The sequence below is a fragment of the Pan troglodytes genome, chromosome 7, assembly GCF_028858775.2.
Source record: "Pan troglodytes isolate AG18354 chromosome 7, NHGRI_mPanTro3-v2.0_pri, whole genome shotgun sequence".
NCBI lineage: Eukaryota > Metazoa > Chordata > Mammalia > Primates > Hominidae > Pan > Pan troglodytes.
Genome location: NC_072405.2, coordinates 37,617,063 through 37,640,414, shown reverse-complemented (window position 1 = coordinate 37,640,414; position 23,352 = coordinate 37,617,063). Strand labels below are relative to the sequence as shown.

At 44.8% G+C, this 23,352-nt stretch overlaps 1 protein-coding gene across 7 annotated transcripts in view; it reads left to right on the top strand.

Moving 5' to 3' along the window:
• Nucleotides 1–16,318: 16,318 nt before the first annotated feature.
• KIF13B (kinesin family member 13B) overlaps nucleotides 16,319–23,352 on the top strand; it is a 193,805-nt gene continuing 186,771 nt past the window's right edge. For 5 of the 7 annotated variants that reach the window (XM_016959285.4, XM_009455127.5, XM_009455126.5 and 2 more), the window contains exon 1: nucleotides 16,329–16,470. In XM_016959285.4, coding sequence (XP_016814774.4) covers nucleotides 16,416–16,470 — 55 coding nt within the window. In that variant the 5' untranslated portion in view covers nucleotides 16,329–16,415. Of the gene's footprint in view, nucleotides 16,471–23,352 lie in introns of all 7 variants that reach the window. The other 2 variants (XR_010159235.1, XM_063816266.1) reach the window with 1 other exon arrangement.

The window sequence follows — 23,352 nt, the reverse complement described above, 5'->3', positions numbered from 1 at the left end:
GATGTGGATCGTCTATATGATGGATGTACAGATGCAGAGGGCCTCATTGAAAACAGCTGGTTTACAAAACAAGGCTGTAGATACAAAGCAGATGGACATTTTTGGAGTGTTGGAAACGAATTCTTCCTAGTCTAAAAACCTGCCATTACTAGTAAGTAAAATCCTAAGGATTCCACACTTACATGCTTTTGTTGAGATGATATTCAGCTTGATGTCATCCCAAGAAACTGACACCAGGAATTAGTATACCATGGGATCAATAAGGGCAGAGCTACCGGTCAGACTGAATTTTCCATTTGACCATATTCAGTTCACCACTGCAGGAAAAAAAGAAGGATATCCTAAAGGCTGAAGGCATTTCAGAGGAATATTATTGGAAAAGAAAACAAAGAGTAAAAATATCCTATATTATGGAACAGAAAGAAATATGTTGTTGTTTTTTGTTGCTGGTATTTTGAGACAGAGTCTGTCGCCCAGGCTGGAGTGCAGTGGCACGATCTCCGCTCACTGCAACCTCCTTCTCCCGGGTTCAAGTGATTCTCCTGCCTCAGCCTCCTGAGTAGCTGGGATTGTAGGTGTGCACCACCACGTCCGGCTAATTTTTGTATTTTTAGAAGAGATAGGGTTTTACTATGTTGGCCAGGCTGGTCTCAAACTCCTGACCTCGAGTGATCCACCCCCTCAGCCTCCCAAAGTGCCAGAATTACAGGCATGAGCCACCGCGCCTGGCTATCATTATTTTTTATTAGATATAGGTTAATATTTGTTTAACTAGTCCTATTGTATTCATGCTCTCCTTTCGAAGAGTATTACATTTGTGTATTTTAAGAATATATGAGGCCGGGTGGAGTGGCTCATGTCTGTAATCCCAGCACTTTGGGAGGCTGAGGTGGGCAAATTGCTTGAGTCCTGGAGTTCAAGACTAGCTTGGGCAACATAGCAAAACCCTATCTCTATAAAAAATACAAAAATTAGCTGGGCAAGGTGGCACAGGCCTGTAGTCCCAGCTACTTTGGAGGCTGAGCTGGGAGGATCACTTGAGCCTAGGAGGTTGAGGCTGCAGTGAACCGTGTCTGTGCCACTGAATTTCAGCCTGGGTGCAGAGTGAGATCTTGTCTCAAAGAAAAAAAGGAAAAAAAAAAGAATATACAATAATATGATCTACACAATTTAAATATCTAATAAAGAGTTAAAAAATTGTTGTATCAGGCCAGGAGCGGTGGCTCACACCTGTAATCCCAGCACTTTGGGAGACTGAGGCAGGTGGGTCACTCGAGGTCAGGAGTTTGAGACCAGCCTGGCCAATATGGTGAAACTCTGTCTCTACTAAAAATACAAAAATTAGACAGGTATAGTGGCGCACATCTGTAATCCCAGCTACACAAGAGGCTGAGGCAGGAGAATCACTTGAACCCGAGAGGCAGAGGTTGCAGTGAGCAGAGATCACACTACTGCCCTCCAGCCTGGATAACAGAATGAGACTCTGTCTCAAAAAAAAAAAAAAAAAAATTGTTGTATCAGAGGATGCAAAGAAACATTATAAAATATCGTTATACTTTCTTGCACATTATTTTTAATTACTTCTATTATTAATTACTACTAATTGCCTCTGTTAACTAGTCTTATGTGGTTTTGTTTAAATAATAGCATTTATGGAAGAAAAGTAACACAGAATATATAATTTTAAATAAATACCTATTTTTCATATTTTATGTTAAAGTAGTAACACACATATGTGTAAATATATATATATGTTTTTTTTTTTTTTGGTCTGTTATGATTGTTTCCCAGTTGACTCTCTAAAAAGCTGGTCACCATACACCAAAAACTAGGCATTAGCTTTTTGCTAAAAGTTTGCTAGCCAGGTTGTGGCTCATGCCTGTAATCCCAGCACTCTGAGAGGCTGAGGTGGGTGGATCCCTTGAGCTCAGGAGTTCAAGGCCAGCCTGAACAACATAGCAAGACCACCCACCCCCCATACCATCTCTTAAAAAAAAAGTTTGCCAAATCGTTAGACAAGAAAATGTATGTTAAATAATGATTTGATGAATAATTTTTGAGAAAATGTACATTTCTTTGATTCCTAGAAAGACTGAACATTTTTCATATGTTCATTGGTCACCAAATGACTTCCATTGGAGCAGCCTGTTTTTAACTTTTGGCAACATTTTTATCGACCTCTTTTTGTCTTTTTCTTTTTGATTTGTTAAGACTTCTTTAGGACTATACCCCACGCCTATCATATATTGCAAAAACATCTCAAATTGTTGCTTGCTTTTTATGGTGGATTATTTGGACATACTGTAGAAGTCTTTGTCTTCTGAGTTACCTATTTTTAGTTTTTCCTTAAGGAGACAGTTTCATGCAAGTTTAAGAGTGGGGCTCTGGGCCAAGCATGGTGGCCCACGTTCATCATCCCAACACTTCGGGAGGCTGAGAGGGGAGGGTCACTTGAGCTCTGGGCAACACAGACCTCGTCTCTAAAAATACATATATATATATTTTTAAATAAAGTATGGGGCTCTGGGCCAGGCACAGTGGCTCATGCCTGTAATTCCAACACTTTGGGAGGCCAAGGCAGGTGGATCACCTGAGGTCAGGAGTTTGAGACCAGCCTGGCCAACGTGGTGAAACCCGATCTCTACTAAAAAAATACAAAAATTAGCCAGGCATGGTGACGGGCACCTGTAATCCCAGCTGCATGGGAGGCTGAGGCAGGAGAATTGCTTGAACCCGGGAGGCAGAGGTTGCAGTGAGCCGAGATCGCACCAGTGCACTCCAGCCTGGGCAACAAGAGCAAAACTCCGTCTCAAAAAAAAAAAAAAAAAAGAATGAGGCTCTGGAGTTCTAAGTTTGAGTCCCAGCTCCACCTAGATAGACTTTGAGCAAGTATCTCAGTACTGTTACTATTACTGATGCCTTCTCCCTTTGCTCGAGATCAGCTAAATATTCACTTTTCTTTTCTTTAGTTTTTCTAGTTTTTATACCAAGCCTTTCATTTGTCTGGAATTTATATTGGTAAACGATGGCTAAATCATCCTCTGTTTCTAGGGAGGTTTTGCTTTCCTCCCGTAGAAGATGGAAAAGGGTGAGCCCGCAGCAGCTGTCCCTCTGTTCTGGGTCCTGCTCAGCTGCCTCTGAGTCACGCATGCTGTGGCACTGGGAGGATTTTATAGCTCCTGGCTTCCTGGTGAGCAGAACAGCATCCAGATTGGGTCCCAGCTGAAACAAGTCTCCCTTCGTGGCATAGAAAAATGACCTCTATGCGCTTCCTCTGCGTGGCTATTATGGAGCCCCTGGCTGCAGCTGTCTTGGGTTTCTCTTTAACTGCTTCATGCCCAGCGGCCAGAAGATTAAAACCGCAGGCAACATCTCTTGGAGCTTGTGCCATTTTCTCCGACCTTCTCTTCCCTCCAGAAGCAGGATTGCCCACCCATTCTCATGTTTCCTGCCTAAGTGACACCTTCTAGATCTGAATCAGGGGTGACTGGTTCTTCTTCCTCCGCTCCTAGGCTCAGGCCTCACCTCCACCCACCTGCAGGTGCAACATGTGACATGCTTGGGAAAACAAGCTCTTGTTTACCTGCCTGGTAACAAAGTAGGAATTCTACGGACATTTGATTCCATTGTAACAGCATAATTACCTTCAAACAAATTCTAACTTTCTGGAAATGTCAAGTGTGTCATATTCACTTTAATTCCCTGTTGGGCAAGTACCTTGCATTTATTACATATGCAGTCAAATATTGGTTAAATTGAATTATATTTGATTTTTAAAATATTGATAATGAATACAGGGAGGAGAGTGTCTTTGTATATGGATGTAGGCCTGGACTCCTCCCCAGGCCTACCTCTGCCAGATTTCTTTTTATCCAACTCTTAATTTATCTAATATTTCTCAGAGGAGAGCTTTGCTCCTTGTCCAAATTATTCTTGGGGGGAAAAAGTCAGTTGCTTCTCCTTAGGCTAGGGGCCCTGGGCAAAATAGTTTCTTTACCTCTAGCTTATCTCACTCTTTCTCCTGTGGATTTTTTGAAATCCCTGGAAAATTCTAGATCAGATTTGCTGATGAGCTATGGGAACCTCTGAGCTTAAGGGAGCATGTAGGCTGCAACCGCAAGTTCTTCTGACTAATCTAATCCCTCCGGAGGTGGGTGCCCCAGGCAGTCAATGCGTTTGTACCACAGACTGTGAATATTTTATGGGTGTCCTTTTGTGCTCACTAATGGGGCCTGAACTGTACAATCTGCCTTAAATAATATCAAAAGAATACTCTCTCCTGACCTCTGTCCCTGAATGATTTATGGAGATGAACTAGGCCTATCAGAGATTTATTATTGATGCTGTTCTTTAGAGACATTTTTCAACAAAGTGGGGATGGGGGTTGTAAATTGATGTTCATCCAGACAGTGAACACTTTGGGGGAGTTTAGTGTGAAATCTGTGCTTTTGGAGATGGTTTTTAAGTTTCTGACAGAAATAGAATTCTAGCTCTTTGGAGGTTAGAAGATTAGAAGGGATTTCAATTTCGTCAATAAAGAGGCCAAAAGAATATTCTAAAGATCTTTTCTCCCACTACTCAAGATTGTGTAATTCCTCTAATTTCTTGTCAATCTAGAGTATCAATCAAAATAATTAAAGTCCTTCCTTGGCTCCGGTCTCTCCCACCTCTATGCCTTCTTTTATCTGAAAGTCACTATTCAGCCACCGAGTATTTATTAAGTCGGCTGTGTACTCTTCACTTTGAGTGATACCAAAAAAGGGAAGACATTATTTCTGCTACTGAGAAGTCCTCAGTCTGATTGGAGAAGACAAGACCTACATACATTATTTAAGTCAGCTTGTAACTGAATGTGAATATGGCACAGTGCTAGAAAAGTTTCCAGAAGGAAAACATTAAGGTGTGCAGGATGAGTGAAGCATGACTTTACAGAGAGAATGGGGCTTCAGTGGTTAGATTTCAACTGGCAAAGAGCATCCTAGAAAAGGTAGCCACATGAGTATAAGTCACTAAAGCAACACTGTGGGTTACAGGGACTGTATCAGTTGGGAAGAGAAGAGAAAATAGGGGCTAGGAATGGAGGAAGGAAGTGTCATTTTCCAGAATAAAGTGGAGCCCAGAGCCCAGAGCTATATGATCAGTATGAAAAGAAGACTCTCCTGGGGCAGAACCCAGTGACCTCTAATCTATATATAGATTTATATATATAAACATGTATATTTAGACAGAATCTCGTGCCATCTAAGCTCACTGCAACCTCCACTTCCCAGGTTCAGGTGATTCTCCTGCCTCACCCTCCTGAGTAGCTGGGATTACAGGTACTTACCACCATGTTTGGCTAATTTTTGTATTTTTAGTAGAGACAGGATTTTACCATATTGGCCAGGATGGTCTTGAACTCCTGACCTCATGTGATCCGCCTGCCTCAGCTTCCCAAAGTGCTGGGATTACAGGTGTAAGCCACCATGCCTGGCCCAAATCTCTACTTCTGATTTGTCTCTTACTGTGGTGTCTCCCCAGTTCCCACTGCCCCCACCACATTGGCCTCAGAGGTTAGACTTCCTCCTTTTCAAACCTCTGTCCCACATGTGGACCAATGTCCTTTCCTTTGCTTCCCCTTGCATAGGTGAAATAAACATAAATTTAAGAAACATTTACTAAACACAGAGGGTAAACCCAAAGAAAACCAATACATAACTAATTTAGTTTATAAAGTACACCTTGCCTTCTGGGCTTGTAAACACTAGCTCATTCCAAACCTTAGGGAAAGTGTGCATTGCCTGGGTCCATTCTACCTAGCCTATTTTATTTTATTTTATTTTTTATTTTGGAGACAGAATCTCACTCTGTCGGTCAGGTTAGAGTGCAGTGGCACAATCTTGGCTCATTGCAACTTCTGCCTCCAGGGTTCAAGCGATTCTCATGCCTCAGCCTCCTGAGTAGCTGGGACTACAGGCGCCCACCACCACGCCTGGCTAATTTTTTGTATTTTTAGTAGAGACAGGGTTTCGCCATGTTTCCCAAGCTGGTCTCGAACTCCTGAGCTCAGGCAATCCGCCCACCTTGGCCTCCCAAAGTGCTGGGATTACAGGCGGGAGCCACCTCGCCCTGTCCTTAGCCTCTTTTAGGGGACATCTTTAACCTTCAACATCCAAGAAGATCCTTCTAAACATCTCAATTCCTTAAAATCCAAGTCAATTCAATTCAGCCTCCTAAACCCACAGGGTTGTGACTTTACCTTCTCAGGAGAAATGCAATCCACCTATCACAAAGTGAGTGACGCCTGTGCACAGTTAGGAAGGATACTTTCTGCCTGGGAGATATCTTTGGGGAGGGGCCGTGCAAGGCTTTGAAAGCAAGAGCTGTTGAAGGCTGATGGCAATGGGTTCAGGATAAGTGGATAGGAGAGATGTGGTTTTTGAGGTACACAAACTCACTTGAACTTTTTGCATGGTATGCCCCTGAGGCTACTCTCTGATGCAGACTAGCATTTCTTTCTTTTGCCTTTGGTCCTCTTTATTTTTTTGAGCTGACATCTCATTCTGTGGCCCAGGCTGGTGTGCAGTGGCACAATCATGGCTCACTGCAGCCTCAAACTCCTGGGCTGGAGCAATCCTCCTATCTCAGCCTCCCAAGTAGCTGGAATCACAGGCACGCACCACCACACCCAGCTAATTTTTCTTTTCTTATTTATTTATTTTTGAGATGGAGTTTCGCTTTTTCTCCCAGGCTGGAGTGAAGTGGCGCGATCTTGCCTCACTGCAATCTCCACCCACTGGGTTCAAGCGATTCTCCTGTCTCAGCCTCTCAAGTAGCTGGGACTACAGGTGCCTGCCACCACGCCTGGCTAAGTTTTGTATTTTTAGTAGAGATGGGTTTTCTCCATGTTGGCCAGGCTGGTCTCGAACCCCTGACCTCAGGTGATCCACCTGCCTCAGCCTCCCAAAGCACTAGGATTACAGGCATGAGTCACTGTGCCTAGCCCTGGCTAGTTTTTTTTTTTTTTTAAGACAGGATCTTGCTATATTGCCCAGGCTAGTCTCAAACTCATATCCTCAAGCCATCCTCCCCTCTCTGCTTCCCAAAGTGCTGGGATTACACGCTTGAGCCACCACGCCCGACCCTTTTGTCTTCTTTCTTTCCTCAGCTGCCCACTTTTTTTTTTTTCTTTTCTTTTCTTTTTTTTTTTGAGACGGAGTCTTGCTCTGTTGCCCAGATTGGAGTTCAGTGACACGATCTCAGTTCACTGCAACCTCCGCCTCCTGAGTTCAATCAATTATCCTGCCTCAGCCTCCCCAGTAGCTGGGATTACAGGCGCCCGCCACCACGCCTGGCTAATTTTTGTATTTTTTTAATAGAGATGGCATTTCACCATGTTGGCCAGGCTGGTCTCGAACTCCTGACCTCAAGTGATCTGCCCGCCTTGGCCTCCCAAAGTGCAGGGATTACAGGTGTGAGCCCCCGTGCCCAGCCTGCCCACTTCATCTCTAGCTCCTCTTTCCCCAGGAACACCTGAAGGTCCTTAGCTTTGCCCTCCACGTTTTCCCCCAGGCCGAGCTACTGAGCCTCCTCCTTTTCAAGGATATTGTCCTTAAAGGGGGTTCCCACTCCGTACTGAGCAGCAAAGAGCAGCAATACAACCTGAAGAAGTTACCAAATTTCCAGAAATCTGACCAAACCTCTTAGTCCTTAAAGACCAGGCGTCTTTTAAAAATCTTTGTACCTCGGCTGGGCAAGGTGGCTCATGACTGTAATCCTAGCACTTTGGGCCTGAGGTCAGGAGTTCAAGACCAGCCTGGCCAACATGGCAACACCCTGTCTCAACTGAAAACACAAAAATTAGCCAGGCAAGGTGGCACACGTCTGTAATCCCGGTAACTCCGGAGGCTGAGGCAGGAGAATCACTTGAACCCGGGAGGCGGAGGTTGCAGTGAGCCGAGATCACACCACTTCACTCCAGCCTGGGCATAGGAGCGAAACTCCGTCTCGGGGGAAAAATAAATAAATCTTTGTATCCCAGGCTCCTAACATAGTTCCAAGCCTGTGATAAGGAAATGTTTTAACTAACCTAATATATTACTTAAAACAAGGGGAAAAGAGCCATGTCATAAAACAAGGGGAAAAGAGCCATGTCATAGAAGCCAAGGGAATCAAAAGTTTCCAGAAGCGGATGCTCAATAACACCAACTATTACAGAGACATCAAATGAGGACCAAAAACCACGCTCCTAGATTTGCGAAGGGAAGGTCAATGGTGTGCTTTGTCATGACAGTTTTAGTGCAGGGGTGAAGGCAGGTGAAAGCGTGATTGAATTAATCATTGGTTGACTAATGACAGGTGGAGAAGGGAAGCTGGTCAGTGTAGACTATTATGTTGGGGGGAGGGCTGGCTCCGGAGGAGGTAGGAAGACTTCGGGAAATTGTCCTTGTTTTTTCTTCAAGTGTTACTGTTTGTTCTTGTTTTTCCATGGGAGGTTCTCAGCTGAGGATAAGGGGTTAATGGAGAAGGAAAGGTTGAATGTATCAGAGAACGACTAATAGAACAACATGGAGGTGGTGTGAAGAGTGTGGAAGAGCGGCCTTAGCCTTGAGATGAAGACACATCTACTTTGGCCACTGAGGGGGAAGTTGGTGCTGGACGCAGTCACAGAAAAAACTGTGGGGGTAGGAAGTTTAGGGAATTTTCACCTGAGAGCCCTATTTTTTTTTTTTAAAGAGATGGGGGTCTTGGCTGGGTGTGGTGGCTCATGCCTGTAATTCTAGCACTTTGGGAGGTCAAGGAGGGGGGAATCACTTGATCCCAGGAGTTCTAGACCAGGCTGGGCAACATAGTGAGATCCAAACTCAAAAAAAAAAAAAAGAGAGAGAGAGAGAGATGAGGTCTCGCTATGTTGTCCAGGCTAGAAAGCAGTGGCTATTCCCAGGAGGTGCAATCACAGCTCAGTGCAGCCTCAAACTCCTGGGCTCAAGTGGTCCTCCTGCCTCAGCCTCCCAGATAGTTGGGACTACAGGTACACAACACCATGCCCAGCCTGAGCCCTAATTTTCACAGGGATGTAGAAGCAAGGTGATCTGGCACAGAGGGTGGTCATGTTGGGTTGGGCTTGAAGAGAATGGTGATGATGGTAGAAGTCTCTGGAGGTGTATGAGCAGGAAAAAGGGTTTGGAGTGCTACTGAGGACCCCACTAGGATCAAAGATCACAAACTCTTCAGGGTACCATGTGCATGGATCTGTGACTTCCTCCAGCTGAGAACCCTGCCCAAAATGAGAGTCTTGGAGAAGGGAGAGTGATGACCTAGGTTTAGGGTTCCCAGCGCATGAGTGGTGTTGATGATACAGTCAAGACAGAGGTTTAGATTACAGATGTATTAGGTTGGTGCAAAGGTAATTGTGGTTTTTGCCCTAAAGTAATGCCAAAAACCACATTTACTTTTGCACGAACATATAAAATGAATCCCGGAGAAGCCTCGGTGTGACAAAGGGGGTAAGTTGAGGCATTGGAGGCTTAAGAGCGATGTCTGGATACTTGGGAGTAGGCGAGTGAGTCAGGTTGGATGAGGTTGAGGTTGGATAAGAATGACTGCTTTTCATTTCCTAGGTGGAGCAGCCAAAGATCATGACAAAGTCCAGGTGTGGCCCTGCGGCGGCTGGTTGCTGGGGAGTGTCAGTAAAGGCTGTGGACCCAGGAGAGCACCAGACACTACATGAAGAGGCAGGGCAAGTAGTGGTAACGATCTGACTGCCTGGACAAGGGGACCAGGGCTTTGCATTCAGGTATCTCTTATTCAGGCCAGTGTGCAAGTTCACTGGCCCCAGGAAGTCTGTTTCCTCTCTGTTTCTTTTTGAGACGGAGTCTTGCTCTGTCTCCCAGGCTGGAGTGCAACAGTGCGATCTCTGCTCACTGCAACCTCCGCCTCCCGGGTTCAAGCAATTCTCCTGTCTCAGCCTCCCGAGTAGCTGGGATTACAGGCACACGCCACCATGCCCGGCTAATTTTTGTATTTTTAGTAGAGATGGGGTTTCACTATGTTGGCCAGGTTGGTCTTGAACTCCTGACCTCAGGTGATCAACCCACCTCAGCCTCCCAAAGTGCTAGGATTATAGGCATGAGCCACCACGCCGGCCTGTTTCCTTTCTGTTAAAGGCCATAATAATAGTGCCAATCTCATGGGATTGTTGTGAAAATTAAATGAGATCATATGTGTGAAGTGCTAAGTGCAATGCCTGGCACATCACAAGCACTCAATAAATAACAGCTAGAAGAGGTCATTGCTATTAGTGAGATCTAGGCTTTCACTAGGAGTTCACAATGCTGGAAAGATAATGTACACCTGAAAAATATGTAAGGGGACATGTAGGGCCTTGTTTGTGGAAAGGGCAAAGATTTGTGGAATCAAACAAATTTGTGTTTGCATTCCAACTCTGCCACCTACCAGCTGCGTGGCTTGAGGCAAGCCATTTAAGCTGAGAGTAATGATAATGCCATGTGGTTAATATCTTCATTCTCCAATGTGTTAAGTGCCTACTAAGTACCAGCCACTATACGAGGTGTTAGAGATAAAGAGACTTTAAAAAGACACTTTCGGCCAGGTGCGGTGGTCATGCCTGTAATCCCAGCACTTTGGGAAGCTGAGATGGGTGGATCACCTGAGGTCAGGAGTTCAAGACCAGCCTGGCCAACATGGTGAAAGCCTATCTCTACTAAAACTACAAAAATTAGCTGGGCGTGGTGGCGCACCCTTGTAATCCCAGCTACTCGGGAGGCTGAGGCAGGAGAATCCCCGGAACCCGGGAGGCAGAGGTTGCGTGGTGAGCCGAGATTGCGCCACTGTACTCCAGCCTGGGCAACAGAGCGAGACTCCATCTCAAAAAAAAAAATAATAATAATAATAAAAAGACACTTTCAAGCTGGGTGTCGTGGCTCACGTCTGTAATCCCAGTACTTTGGGAGGCTTGAGGCAGGTGATTGCTTGAGCCTAGGAATTGGAGACCAGCCTGGGTAACACAGTGAGACAAAAAATACAAAAATTAGCTAGGAGTGGTGATGTATGCCTGTAGTTCCAGCTACTTAGGAGGCTGAGGTTGGAGGCTCATTTGAGCCCAGGAGTTTGAGGCTGCAATGAGCCATGATTGTGCCACTGTACTCCAGCCTGGGCAACAGAGCAAGACCCTGTCTCAAAAACAAAAGACACTTTATCCAGGCTCAAAGAGCACACAGTAGCACAGCGTAGCTGGGGAGGCAGATGAAGATATGCTTATAATTGGGAAAACTAAGTGCTCTCACAAAGGTAGGTCTCAGGCAAGCAGGGAGATCATGACACAGCAAGACTCCGTCTCAAAAAAAAAAAAAAGATAGGACAAAGTGACTTCTATAGCCTATGAAGGGACCATCAGAAACTATTGAATGGGTAGATCAAAGCCATAAAAAGAAAACTAGAAATCAGTTTAGGAATGAGCAGATTTGCAAAATGTGAGGGCAAAAAAATGAGAAACTCCTTATCCACACAGCTAAAATTCAACAGCTCTATCAAAATGACTATAAAATGGCTATAAAATCTACACCATAAATACTTGTTGATTTCCTAAGTACTTGCTTTAAGAAACAGGTACAAGGGAATGCCTTATTTACTAGTTCTTTGTTTCGTTTTCCTCTAATAGTTGAAAAGAGAGAAACTGGCCAGGTGCATTGGATCACACCTGTCATCCCAGTACCTTGGGAAACCGAGGTGGGCGGATCACCTGAGGTGGCGAGTTTGAGACCAGCCTGACCAACATGGCGAAACCCTGTCTCCACTAGAACTACAAAAATTAGCCGGGCATGGTGGTGGGCGCCTGTAATCCCAGCTACTCGGGAGGCTGAGGCAGAAGAATCACTTGAGCCCAGGAGGAAGAGGTTGCAGTGAGCCGAGACTGTGCCACTGCATTCCAGCCTGGGCGACAGGGCAAGACCCTGTCTCGGGGGAAAAAAAAAAGAAAAAAGAAAGAGAAAAGAGAGAGAGAGAAAAAAAAAACCAGGACTTTTCTCTCTGTCTTGCTGGAGCCTGTGCTGAACCCTGAATCCTGTTGATAGTTCTCCAATTTCATTTGGTGTTGAAGCCCCTGAAACTCCCAGGCTGCAGGTTGTAACTTGCAATTTGGTCCTCTGTCTCCCGCCTATCAGAGGAACACTTTCCATGGGAAGATATGGGCATTTCTAGTCTTGGGCTCTCTCTCTTTTTTTCTTTTTCTTTTCTTTTCTTTTTTAGAAGACGGAGTCTCACTTTCTCGCCCAGGCTGGAATGCAGTGGCGCGATCTCAGCTCACTGCAAGCTCTGCCTCCCGGGTTCACGCCATTCTCCTGCATCAGCCTCCGGAGTAGCTGGGACTACAGGTGCCCGCCACCACGCCTAGCAAATTTTTTTGTATTTTTAGTAGAAACGGGGTTTCACTGTGTTAGCCAGGATGGTCTCCATCTCCTGATCTCGTGATCCGCCCGCCTCGGCCTCCCAAAGTGCTGGGATTACAGGCGTAAGCCACCGCGCCTGGCTGGGCTCTCTTTTAAGAATCATCTTCACTGCAAAAGTCAAAGGAGACAGAGTAGTGTGAACAGAAGTCAAAAGGGGAAACAGCTCACAGGGGTTCTTCCCTGCAGTCCCTAGGGAGGCTACTGTCCTTTTCCTCTAAATATTTTCAGAACATTTTAAATGGTTTTGAGGCCTTTAGAGAAAGTCCTCACTTCTTCTCTATTCTATTCTTCCCTTCCTTGAGCTCCTTAGGGGCTTTCCTCTCTTTTCAGTTTCAGCTTAAATTTAAATACAAGATTTCCATAGAAATGTTCTCTTGTTCTCTTTTTCTGCCTGCTTTGACTCTGTTTAAAAAGCCAGATTCAAGCTAGCACCAGGACGTGCCATTTAAAAATTAAATTTACCTGGTTATAAAAGAGATATAAAGTGATGTATGGAACCTTGGGACATTCCAAACCCTTATTTTTTATAACCTGAATGTAGGGAGGTGGTAATTAGGATGTGTGTTGAAGACAAGAGTACCAACCTGTGGTAACCAGTCTGGGGCCATGGCAAAGGTGACTTCAACACTAAATAAGAGCAAAAGAACAGTAGGGCAAAACAATTTCAATATAAAATCATACCCTTTATGACCTTTTTTTAAAAAAAAAAAAAAAGATAGTGATGGTAGATAGTAATTTTTGTGTGCATTCTTTTTCAAATAATTTACTCGGTGACCTAGCACAATGGCTCACACCTGTAATTCCAACACTTTGGGAGGCTGAGGTGGGAGGATCACTTGAGGCCATGGGTTCAAGACCAGAGTGGGTAACATAGTGAAGACACTGTTTCTACAAAAAAATTTAAAAATCAGCTGGGCATGGTGGTGCATGCTTGTAGTCCCAGCTACTTGGGAGGCTAAGGTGGGAGGATCACTTGAGCCTGGGAGGTTGAGGCTGCAGTGAGCTAAGATGGTGCCACTGCACTCCAGCCTGGGCACAGAATGAGACCCTGTCTCAAAAAAATATATACTTGCTAAAATTAAGAAGCTGTCATCGTGTCAAACACTGAGATTGGCAATCCTAATTTGGTTATCCTGATGTTGTTTACTTTATTGGGCTGTGAAAATCAAAGGACCTGCTGCACTAAACCCACTGCTGGTCTAGATGAGGCCTCCTGAAGTGCAGAGGCAGTGCCTCTAAGAAAGAAATTTCCTTTTTTAAAAAAGAGGGCCTTCTGGGGTAGCATTTTCTATTTTTAACCTTTTTTGAAATTTTGATAAAAACACGTAACATAAAACTTACTATTGGCCAGGCACAGTGGCTCACACCTGTAATCCCAGCATTTTGTGGGGGCTGAGGTGGGTGGATCACTTGAGGTCAAGAGTTTGAGACCAGCCTGGCCAACATGGTGAATCCCCATCTCTATTAAAAATATAAAAATTAGCTGTGTGTGATGGTGCACACCTGTAATCCCAGTCACTCTGGAGGCTGAGGCAGGAGAATCACTTGAACCCAGGAGGCAGAGACTGCAGTGAGCAGAGATCATGTCACTCACTGCATTCCAGCCTGGGCGACAGAGCAAGACTCCATCTCAAACAAACAAACAAACAACAACAAAAAGCTTACCATCTTGGCTGAGTGTAATGGCTCACACCTGTAATCCTAGTGCTTTGGGAGGCTGAAGTGAGGAGGATTACTTGAGGCCAAGAGTTCAAGACCAGCCTGGACAACATAGCGAGACTCCATCTCTACCAAAAAATGAAATATAAAAATTAGCTAGGTGTCATGGTGCGTACCTGTAATTCCATCTAGGTGAGAGGCTGAAGCAGGAAAATCGCTTGAGCCCAGGAGTTTGAGGCTGCAGTGAGCTATGATCACACCACTGCACTCCAGTCTGGGCAAACAGAGCGAGATCCTGTCTCTAAAAAAACCCAAAAAACCTTACTGCCTTAACCACTGTTAAGTGGTTAGGTGGCGTTAAGTACATTTACATTGTTGTGCAACCATCACCACCATTCATTTCCGCAGCTGAAATCTTCCCAAGCCGAATCTCTGCACCCATTGAATACTAACTCCTCATTCCCCCTTCTCCCAGCCCTTAGTAACCTCCAGTCTACTTTCTATCTCCATGAATTTGACTACCATGTGTATCTCATATATGTAGAACCATGCAGTGGTTGTTCTTTTGTGTCTGGCTTATTTCACCTAGCATAATGTTTTCAAGGCCCATCATCCACTTTGCAGCATGTTTCAGAATTTCCTTTCTTTTAAAGGTATTTTTAGACCGGACACAGTGGCTTATGCCTGTAATCCCAGCACTTTGGGAGACTGAGGTGGGTGGATCACCTGAGGTCAGGAGTTCGAGACCAGCCTGGTCAACATGGCAAAACTACGTCTCTACTAAAAATACGAAAATTAGCCAGGATTGGTGGCACACGCCTGTAATCCCAGCTACTGTCGAGGTTGAGGCATAAGAGTCGCTTGAAGCCAGGAGGTGGAGGTTGCAGTGAGCCGAGATCATGCCACTGTACTCCAGCCTGGGTGACAGAGCTAGATCCATCTCAAAAAAAAAAAAGTATTTTTATACTTTTTGACAACATTGCTTGTATTGAAGATACTCAATAACAGGATGGTTGGTAAAAGGGCAAGTCTTACCAGCTTTCTGTATTTACTCATCTGTAAAATGGTTCTGAGTTCTATTACTATCATTTAAACACATCTAAGCAGGGGTCACAAACCCACAAGATCCAGGCGCATGTGTGGTAAAGCCACCTGGAGGGGGGCCGTGGTGAAGTGGAGAGACGGGTCTCTGATAAAGGTGGCTGCTGCTATTTAGTTCCAATCCACTCTGTCCAATATGTAATGTAGGCCCAGTACTGCATGCACAAATCTGATTTCACATTCTGTTACCCAAGCTGGTCTCAAACTCCTGGCCTCAAGCAATCCTCCTGCCTCAGCATCCTAAAATGCTGGGGTTCCAGGTGTGAGCCCCTGCACCTGGCCACAAATCTGATTTTTATGTGTTGGCCAACACTGTTGGGCCAAACAGAACATGTTTGCGTGCTGGCTCTGGCACCCAGGCCACCTGTTAGAATGTCTGCCAGGGCTAATAAAAAGCTAATTTTAGTGTGGCCTCATTCATTAATTCATGCAATTAATGTTTATGGGTCTCTACTAAAGGCTAGGTTACACATATGTTAATCTTATTTAAAAATGTACCTATTTTACTAGGTATTAGTATCATATCCACTTTTCATACTAAAGACAAGCCCAGAGCGGTCAAATAACTTGCCCCTGGTCACACAGTGGGAAGCGCTGAGGTGGGCTTTGAACTCAGATGGTTTTCAGAGCCCAAGGTCCTGTCTCAAAGGAGGGGGACTCACAGGACAATGTTAACCCGTGGACCTATGGACACTCCCAGAAAACGTGATTTGCAACTTGTCGTGAAGGACGAGCTCAGCAAACAAGGCCGGACGTCAATCCAGGCAGAGGAAATAACTTGAGCCAGGGATCAAACACTAAGATTGGCAGGAAATGAGCAGGAAGAGGTAGCGGGGTCCCTGACGCCATCTATTCAATTGTTTTTCAGAAGAGGTATCAGCTCTTGAAGGCTTACTTCTCAATACTGGCTGCGAGAGCAAGAATGGTGTGTAATTTACAAAAGCCGTCATTGCTGTCGGTAAGTTGTAGCAAACGACTCGCGCCCGAGCATTCCCGCCCCCGCCTTCGCTGCGGCCCCGCCCACGACGACCCTGGGGAACTACAAGTCCCGCCATACAGCGGGGAGCGCCCCGAGCTCGCGCCGGCCCCGCCCCCAGCCCGGTCCCCACCCCCGGCTCCGCCCCCGGCCCCCTCCCGCCGGGTCAACCCCGAAGAGTCGCCGGTGGCCGCGGCAGACGGAAGCCGAACGAGTGCCTCGGCGGCTGCAGGATGGGGGACTCCAAAGTGAAAGTGGCGGTGCGGATACGACCCATGAACCGGCGAGGTGAGAGCCGAGCCCTCCTGGGCCGCCGGGGCGGAGGCGGCAGGTGCCTGGCGCGCCCTTCCCTCGGCCGCCGTGGGGGGTCCGGCGGCCCCGCCCCTATAGTCAGCGGCGGGGCGCGAGGAGGGGCCCGGGGACCCTGAAACCCGCTCCCGCGCTGAGACGCCCGGCTCCCTCTTCTCCCCTCCCTTCCCCCCTGGCCAGCCCCGTCCCTGGCGCCGTCGGGCCCCTCGTGCCGGCCCCGCTGCCCCTTCCGCCTGCGCCCGCCCCGCCCCTGCGCCCTTTCGCCCTCTCGTCTCCCCCGGAGGTTCCCGAGGGCGCCCTCGGCCCTCGCGCCCAGCCTCGTCCTGGCCCCTCAGCCTCGCTCCTTCCCCGCCAGCTGTCATCGTCGCCCCCGCGCGCGGGTCGCCAGCCCCTGCAGCCCTTCTCGGGACCGCCCGGGACCCCGCGTCTCGCCCGGGTCGCCCAAGCCTGCACCGCCGTGGCCCGCGGCGGGAAGAAGGGCAGGGGGCCAGGTGGGTGCCCCGCGGCGAGTTCCTTCCACCTGGGCGTCCTGAGATTGGGGTCTGGTGGAGGAGATGCCCTTTTCGTTGTTTTTGGACAGTTGAGAAAGTTTTGGTTTTGCCTGAAGTCTCATTCGTCATCTCTCAATAAATAGCTAAAGTGCCAAGATTCTTGTGGAATTGTTATCTTTCTGACATTCTCTTAACTCTGCAGGGAGTGTAGAGAAGGCAGATAAACCGAGTACATTTAAATAATCTGTAGACCCGGGGAGTGGAGAGAACCCCAAAAGTCAGGGGAGGAGGTGGGCTGGGTCTTGGCTTTGATAGTCAAAGCAGCATGACTGGGTGAGTTGCTTTAAATAAGATAATGTGTTTGAAAACGCTTTATATACAAGGTCCTGTCATTGGGGGTCACTATTACTGTCCCAGGAGATGACTTTGCCATTGATGAGACTTTGAACTAATTAGAATCATTGAAGTACCAGAGACAACTAAGAAGTTGTAGCTTCTTAGCAAAATCAAGTGTTGTTTAATTTTTATGTAGAAATTATAGGTTGTTTTCCTCTTCTTTGCTCTCTTTTGTATGTATTGAGACATACAGATCAACCAGTTGACATAAGCTTTGTTGGTTTGTCCTTCTCGGGGAAATTGGTTTCTCGCTTGGAGTTATCTCATCTATGGGAATTGGTTTGTCCTGTTCCTGCTAGGTCCGATTAAGGCTGTCAGGTGAGTTTTTTTTCCCTAAGAACTTAATTACTTTAAGTTCTCAACTAGTGCAAGATTGAGTCCTGCTTTGCTTCACTAATCTCGTGCTCTGACAACACACAATAAACGTCGATACAATTCTGAAAATTTTCAGAAGCATCAGTTTTTAAATATTCAGTTATCTGTATTTCAGTTTACTTCCAGTTTACCATCACAATAATTTAAAGAAAGAAGCCAAATGAAACATAACTTATCTGGGAATTGATTCTGAAAGGATGGTTTCAGCACATTCTTAAAATTTCCTTTTCACAAAAAACTTGGAAATGTCAGTGCTAAAAAGAGGCCGCTAACCAACCACCACAAAAGACATCTCAGATATTTAGAGCCCTTTCCCTCTCCCTTTCCCCATTGGTTTCACTTTTTGAGGGAAATTCTTATGCTTTTCTCTTATAAATTGCCATTGATAAGGTTGTAATAAACATCAGAGTTTAGAGGAAGGCAAAGAATAATAGTTTTAGCTGTGGAACGGATGTGAGCTGATCCTTGGGTTCAACAATCATTTTGAAATTGAGGTTTACCCATAGATTCCACTAGCCTATATAGAGAAGTGCATTATTTGGTGTAAAGTACCTCCTGAGTTCACTTAGTGCCCATTCTTAGCCTTATATTTCCTGACGTACATGTGGACTTCTTTTTTCAGTGATTACCACACATAAATTTGTTCTTTTCCATTTTTGTTATGAAGTAATTGTTCACATAAATATAAAGGTTATTATGGAATACAGTGTGGTGGGATTGTAAATCCAGTGATTTTTAAAAATTGGTGTCCAAAGTTTGTATAAAAAGACTAAAACAGGCCAGGCACGGTGGCTTACGCTTATAATCCCAGCACTTTGGGAGGCCGAGGCGGGTGGATCACCTGAGGTCAGGAGTTCGAGACCAGCCTGCCTAACATGGCAAAACCCTGTCTCTACTAAAAATACAAAAAATTAGCCGGGCGTGGTGGTGGACGCCTGTAATCCCAGCTACTCAGGAGGCTGAGGCAGGAGAATCGCCTGAACCCAGGAGGCGGAGGTTGCAGTGAGCCAAGATCATGCCACTGTGTTCCACCCTGGGCGACAAGAGTGAAACTCTGTCTCAAAAAAAAAAAAAAGACTAAAACAAAACCATATTTCTTTCCAGTAATTTCCTTTTTTTTCTTCCTTGTATGATCTGTAGGAACCTTTCCAGTAATTTTGAAAAGAATATTACTTTGAACAGTTATTAGTATTATGTAATACTGTATAATTATGACAAAGAGTAAAACTTGAGTCCTAATAGTTTCTATCATATAGGTGCCGGAAGCAACCTTATAAATCACTATCTATAAAAGAGGACGGGGATGAGAATGGGTTACTGTGATGATGTAGTTTTACTGTGTAGACTCTGATATTTGGAATCACATTAGCTATCTTTTGAGGAAAATCTGAAAATTTCCAGAAAACTCTGGTGTATTAAGTTCTTGTGTGATTCAGTGGTTGTGCTTAGGTGTTTGGAGTTTTAAGGTGGTTAGCTGATTTATTATTTAAGTTATCCTCGAAGTGAGAGTATTTTAGTCTTTCTGCTAAACTGTATGTGGGTTTGGGAACCTTAGTTATTTGAAGGTTAAGCATTAGGCCCTAATTCAGTAACAGGAAGAGTTGTAATGGCTAATTTGTCAGAAATATTTGTCTAGTCATACATTTATTTTAACATTCCACTAACAAAAGGAAAAAGAAAAAAAAGTTCACATACTTTCTTCATCCTAGCAGCTTTTCGTTTCCATGCCAGTTTGTGCTCACATGTGTATGTAATTTTACATAATTTTAATATTGCAACCTTTATTTTGCCTTTCTTCATCTGAGATGCAAAGCTAAACAACTAGAGAAAAGGGTAAATTTTTGTCACAAGATCTTCAGGTTCTATTTGCAGATATCGTTTGTTTTCCAATGTTGTTGTTCAGACTGTACAGCTAAACAGATAATTCTTGTGTGCTTCCATGTGCCGCACAGAACACCCATTCATACATTATTAACCCGTCTAATCATTACAGTAGCTGAAAGTTCTGTAGCCGTAATTGGTGGGATTAGTTAGATCAGCAACATTCTCCTTTCCAGGAATTCGATGTTTTCTAACTTTAGGTGGCTTAAAAAACATTTAATAGGTAAGCAAACATTGATTGAGTGCCTACCAGGTATCTGGCTTATATTAGATAGGATGAGATCTTAATGCCTTTCCTCAAGGGATTTCCTGTGTTTAAATCTGTATAAGATCAACTAACAAGTAAATATCTATAAAAGGTGTTTGGAATACCTTTGTTACCTACCTAGCCTAAGGGGGTAGAACCGGGAAACGAAAGAAATGAAGATAGAAACAGTGAAATAGATTATTTCAGGTGTTAGGGAGAATGGACAAGAAATTTATTTCAGGAGATATTTCAAATGCGTTTACTTGGCATTTTCCAACACTTGATGTGGTGAAAGACACAGAAGTATGTAATAATGTCTAATAGAGTCAATGTAGAGTCAGTGCCTTGGTAATCATGATCTAGTATCTCAATGGAGGGACCATTATGCAGCGATTAAAATGATGACAGTCAAAACCATTTAACAAGGAAGATCGTTTTCTCTGTTAGTGGAAAAAGAATGTAAAGCTCTATGTGTAACTGATCAAATCTATTATTATTACTATGTAAAAATGTATACAGGAATGGGCAAGAGCTAGAAAGAAACATGAAAAAGTGAAATTGATTGTTCTTGTTAGGGAGATTTTACTTCCTAAAAGTTTTCTTAGGGTTGCCTGTTACCATCATATTCAGTTTCTTAAAGCATGCTTTATGGTTCATGCCTGTGAGGAAATGACTGTCAATGGGCTTGAAAAGAAAATGCCTGTGAAAAGATTAGATTAAAAGGTAAACAGCTGTAGCAGGCTGCTAGTTACTAAGTGCCAGGTGAATGACAGGGAAATAAGGGAATCGAGAGGAGTTTAGACTTCACTGAGGAGGGTGAACTTTGGTTGGACTTCCAGGGAGGAAGCTTATGATGTGAGCACGGGAGAGGGGATGGCATGTATTCTTTGAGGAGGAAGTATGGCCTGAGAATGAGGACACAGAGACTAGAATGAGTAAAGCAGGTTTAGGCAGCAGAGATGAGATCTGCCTGCCAGAATGGAGATTCTGTGAGGATAGCTAGAGAATGATGGGACGGGAAAGGTCAGGTGGATTGCAGGAAGCCCTGAATGCAGCCAGGCCAGAAGTCCGGACCTAGGGTGGCTGGTCCACGCACTCTGTTTTGCTTCTTGGGACCTTGTGTGGGGCTTGGACACAAACACAACGGAGAAAGATTGCTAGATCCCAAAGCAAGATTGGAAGCTTCAGTAGATGACCGATTTCTGGCATAGCTGGGCAGGATTTAAAAGCGCTTGCTGAAAATGAAGCCTTGTGAATGGGAAGCATAAGGAAGTCGGTCAAAATTAAGCAGCTGTGAATCAATAGGCAAAGGAAAAACCCAGCAAGTGCGAGGAAGCTTAGAAGATGCTGGTAGTCAGTGAAGATAGAGGTGACCCTTAGGAAATGAAGGGACAGGAGAAGGTGGCTTTGACCCCTGGGGTCATTGGTGATTCTTCAGTCTTCTCAGACTTCTCACTTCTCTGAGATCACTGACAGATGTGGAGCCAAGGAGGACCGTGGATGGAAATTTCTGGCAGTATTTGCTAAAACAGAAGATACTCTTTTTGTCAGCATCTGCTTGACATGCTAATGGTGAATGAGACACACATGTATTACAACATTGTTTTGTTTCTACTGTCAACTCAGTGACTGAAATTTGGATATACGCACATAGGGCCAGAGGCATTTTGAGAAGAAGGTATACTTTTAAATTCTTTTCCCCAAATCTCCTGTTTTTTGTTTGTTGGTTGGTTTCTTTGTTTTTATTTATTTATTTTTTTCGAGACAGGGTCTCCCTCTGTTGCACAGGCTGGAGTGCAGTGGCATGATCATCACTCACTGCATCCTCAACCTCCTGGGCTCTAGCGATATTCCTGCTGCAGCCTGCTGTGGAGTTGGTACATAGGTGTGCACAACCATGTCTTGTCTAATTTCAATATTTTTTGTAGAGATAGGGTCTCACTTTGTTGCTCTGGCTGGCCAGACCTCTTTTCAAGAAATACACATTTATAATATAAAATACAATGTTGTTTAATTGGCATTAGCTTTTACCCTCTCACCTCCATAAAATAATAACTGTCCGACTTTTCCACTTCTTAAGTGCTGAAAATGGAAGAAACCACTGACAAAACTATTAATTAAGGAGATGGATTGAAGTGCTGATTGAGTGGAAATGGATGTATTGATCTCTATGCTTGCTCATCAAGTTCCCCTTGTGTTTGGCAGAGCATGTTCTTAAAAAAAAAAAAAAAAAAAAAAAAAAAAAAAAAAAAAAACTCGACCAAGATGAGCAGTGTGCCCTGTGACCCGGGAAGTGCGTGAAACTAACTGGTCCACTCCATGCAAGTCCATGACTTAACTGTATGGGGCTTTCGCTCTGAGGAGATAAAGATATCTTTAGAAAATTGTATCCATTAGTCATTCATTTCAACAGTGTTGACTGAAGAAAAAGAAAATAGCTGCTTTTTGACAACTTTCTATTTGCGAGCAATGGAGTTCAGTGCTTTTTAATGCATTATTTTATTCTTCAAACCAGACTTTGAAAAGGAATTGTAGGCCAGGTGTGGTGGCTCACCCCTGTAATCCCAGCACTTTGGGAGGACGAGGTGGGTGGATCACTTGAGGCCAGGAGTTTGAGACCATCCTGGCCAACATGGTGAAACCCTGTCTCTACTAAAAATACCGAAACTAGCTGGGTGTGGTGGTGAGTGCCTGTAATCCCAGCTACTCAGGAGGCTGAGGTGGGAGAATCGCTTCAACCTGGAAGGCGGAGGTTGCAGTGAGCTGAAATCGCACCACTGCACTCTAGCCTGGGCCACAGAGCGAGACTGTCTCAAAACAAACAAACAAACAAAGTAGTAATTGTAGCATTTCTATGTAACAGAACCTCAGAGAGGTTAATTAACATTCCCAGGATTACAAAACCCACCTGTGCTTTTACTACAATGTTGGACATGATTATCTTTAAGAGGACCTTGCTATCCTGAGATGACACCATTTTCAAAGATGTGCGGGATACACTGGAAGCATAAGTCTTGATCTTCCATCAAAGGAGCTCCCAGTCTTGTTGATAATAAGATGCACATGTGAGTTCATTGGAAGAATATATGTACCTAGTGCACTGATGGCAGCCAATTATGAATTAAAGAAATGGGGGTGGAATTTGAGAACAGTACAGAAGACAGCACGAGCAGGCCCCTTGGCTCCAAGTCCCACCGGGGTGATGTGGAGGAATCCAGATGGGTGCTGCACATACAGTGGGTTTGTGTCGGCATCTGAGGATCACTGAACTTGGGGAATCCGCTGCAAAGTCTCTGATTTAGATGACTAGGTGAATGCTGGTGTCATTAACTGAATCAGAAGCACAGGAGAAGCAGGTTTTAGGGTGGGGGTGTGGGAAATGATGAGTTCTAGTCTCAGTCAACAGTGTGTCGTCAGTGCTTATGTGCTGTGTACCCTGCCTGCAACTATGAATAAGATGCAGTGTGTGCC